Source organism: Papaver somniferum, chromosome 5 (assembly GCF_003573695.1).
Source record: "Papaver somniferum cultivar HN1 chromosome 5, ASM357369v1, whole genome shotgun sequence".
Lineage (NCBI taxonomy): Eukaryota > Viridiplantae > Streptophyta > Magnoliopsida > Ranunculales > Papaveraceae > Papaver > Papaver somniferum.
In genome coordinates, this window is record NC_039362.1 from 95,555,000 (window position 1) to 95,557,454 (window position 2,455).

At 46.0% G+C, this 2,455-nt stretch overlaps 1 protein-coding gene across 1 annotated transcript; it reads right to left on the minus strand.

Annotated features, from left to right (window-relative positions):
• Positions 1–403: 403 nt before the first annotated feature.
• LOC113279349 lies at positions 404–1,168 on the minus strand. The gene has a single exon (XM_026528043.1). The coding sequence runs from the start codon at positions 1,166–1,168 to the stop codon at positions 404–406; it is 765 nt and encodes a 254-aa protein (XP_026383828.1).
• Between the last annotated feature and the right edge of the window lie 1,287 nt (positions 1,169–2,455).

Consider the following 2,455-nt stretch of genomic DNA (forward strand, 5'->3'; position numbering starts at 1 on the left):
CTATTTAAGTATCTTCTCACATGTAATGGCCCCACGATATCACATGTAATGGACCCATGATATCGATCCCCCACTTGGCAAAGGGCCAAAGGCTCACCACCGAGTTTAGAGTTACAGATAGCGCATGTATCTTCTTACCAAACCGATGATATTCTTCGCAAGCTCGTGCCATTTGTTTTGCATCATCATTCATGTATGGACAGAAGTATCCCATCGTTTCCGCTGACAAACTTCGTCCCGAGCTGTGATTTTCGGCTGCCCCATAATGTAGTTCGTTCAGTATTGTCTGACCTTCTTCCTTGCTCAAACATCTTAAGAGGGGCCCCAAGTACGATTTTCTGTATAAGATTCCATCTCTTAACTCATAAGCGGCCGATTTGTTTTTGATCTTGTTGATCTCGGTTCACCCCTTGGGTAACTCGCCTGTCTCCAAGTACGAATGAATCGGCTTTCTCCAATCTCCGTCTGGATATATATCGGTCGTATTGATAGCCAGGTCGACAGATATCTCGGGTGTCTCTTGTATGGATGGGGCGAGGAGTCTCATGACACGAATTCCCTCCATACTTGGGTCTGCGAGCTGGGAGGCGATGTATGCCAGTGCGGCCGAGTGTCGATTGTCTTTTCTGCATATGTGGCGGAATTTGATGCTGGGGATCTGGTTGATATAGAATTGGGAGAGCTCCCAGTATTTCTGCAGAATTGGATCGTGAATTGCATATTTTCCCGTGATTTGTCGGATTATGAACTGTGAGTCGCTAGTTAGCCTTACATCTTGTAGTCCCATCTCGACGATTAATCTCAGGGCGTGAATCGCAGCTTCGTACTCGGTGACGTTGTTTGTCGCCTTAAATTCCAATCTAAACGAATGGACCATTTTTCGTCCCTTTGGTGTGGTAAAGACTATCCCAAGTCTCGATCCATCTTTGTTTGACGCTCCATCGACGAATACTTCCCAACGTGATGGGCTACTTGCATCGAGTAAGTCGGCCGGGTCTTCTCGATCTTCTTCCATTCTGGGTATGTCCTCGAACTCATCTTCGTCGCTTAGTGGAAAATCTGCCAAAAAATCTGCCACTTCACTGCTGTCCTCATTTCGTTGAAAACGTTGAAATGTTTTATTTGCCCCCCCCCCCCCATTTAGAGATCCTTCCAGATCGGCATGCATTGTCTAGTACCGCCTCATAGGTGATTTTGTGAGCACGCGAATCCGACGGGTTTGGAAATATGTCCTTAGCTTCAAGGTGGCGAAAGCTAGCGCTAGAATCATCTGTTCCATCCTTATATAATTTTTCTCGGCCGGACTCAATGTCTTGCTAATGAAGTAAACAGGCTTTTCATCGTTCCCTTCATTTCGAACTAAGACTGCACTGATAGCATATGAAGTTGCTCCGAGGTATAATGTGAGGACCTCCGACGGCTCGGGTCTTTGTAATACTGGAAGACTTGCAAGATGTAGCATAATATTCTGAAACGCCTCCTCACGGGTGTGTCCATTTGAATTTCTCTCCCTTTTTAACAGTGCTAAAGAAATCCTTGCATTTTTCGGACGACCGAGATATGAATCGCCCCAATGCTGCTATACTTCTGTTCAGCTTTTGTACGTCTTTTATTGTGGCTGGTGACGGCATCTCGAGGATGGCTCTGACTTTCTCGGGATCTGCTTCTATCCCCTTTGGAGTGATGATATATCCCAAAAATTTGCCCGATGTGACCCAAAAATCGCATTTGGTCGGGTTAACTTTCATTTTATATTCTCTCATCGTTCGAAAAATTTCTCGAATGTGATTCTTGGCTAGGCGACTTTTTACTAGCATATCGTCGACATAGACCTCAATGGTGTTGTGGTTCTGGTCCTCAAACATATCGCCCACCAACCTATGATATGTGGCGCCTGCATTCTTCAGCCCAAACGGCATCTTGGTGTAGCAGTATAGGCCCCTTGGTGTGAAGAAGGAGGTGTGTTACTGATCCTCGGGAGCCAGCGGGATCTGGTTATATCACGCGTATCCGTCCATCAACGTTAGTGCCTCGTACCCCACTATAGATTCCACCAGTTGATCGATACTTGGGAGAGGGAAACTGTCCTTCGGACAAGCTTTTTTCAGGTCGTTGAAGTCGATATAGATTCCGACTCCTCCGTTTCTCTTTGGTACCATGACCATGTTATATATCCACTGTGGGTATTGTGATTTCCTAATTATTCCCGATTCCTGTAACTTCTTTAGATCCTTCTCGACGACCGCCTGTAATTCTGGTGCGATTCGCCTCATCTTTTGTCGGACTGGCTTGAAGCTTGGGTCAATCCTTAGATGGTGACAACATACTTCTAGATCTATACCCTCCATATCGTGCATGTTCCATGCGAATGCGTCCATGTTTTCCTTTAGCACCGCCACGAGCTGGTTTACCTGTTCATCCGATAGTAAGGACCCGATCCTTACCATCCTTGGTT

What these genes read in the sequence shown, in the direction of transcription:
- LOC113279349 (XM_026528043.1), bottom strand. Translation starts at nt 1,168, where the DNA reads ATGCATGCCGATCTGGAAGGATCTCTAAATGGGGGGGGGGGGGCAAAT.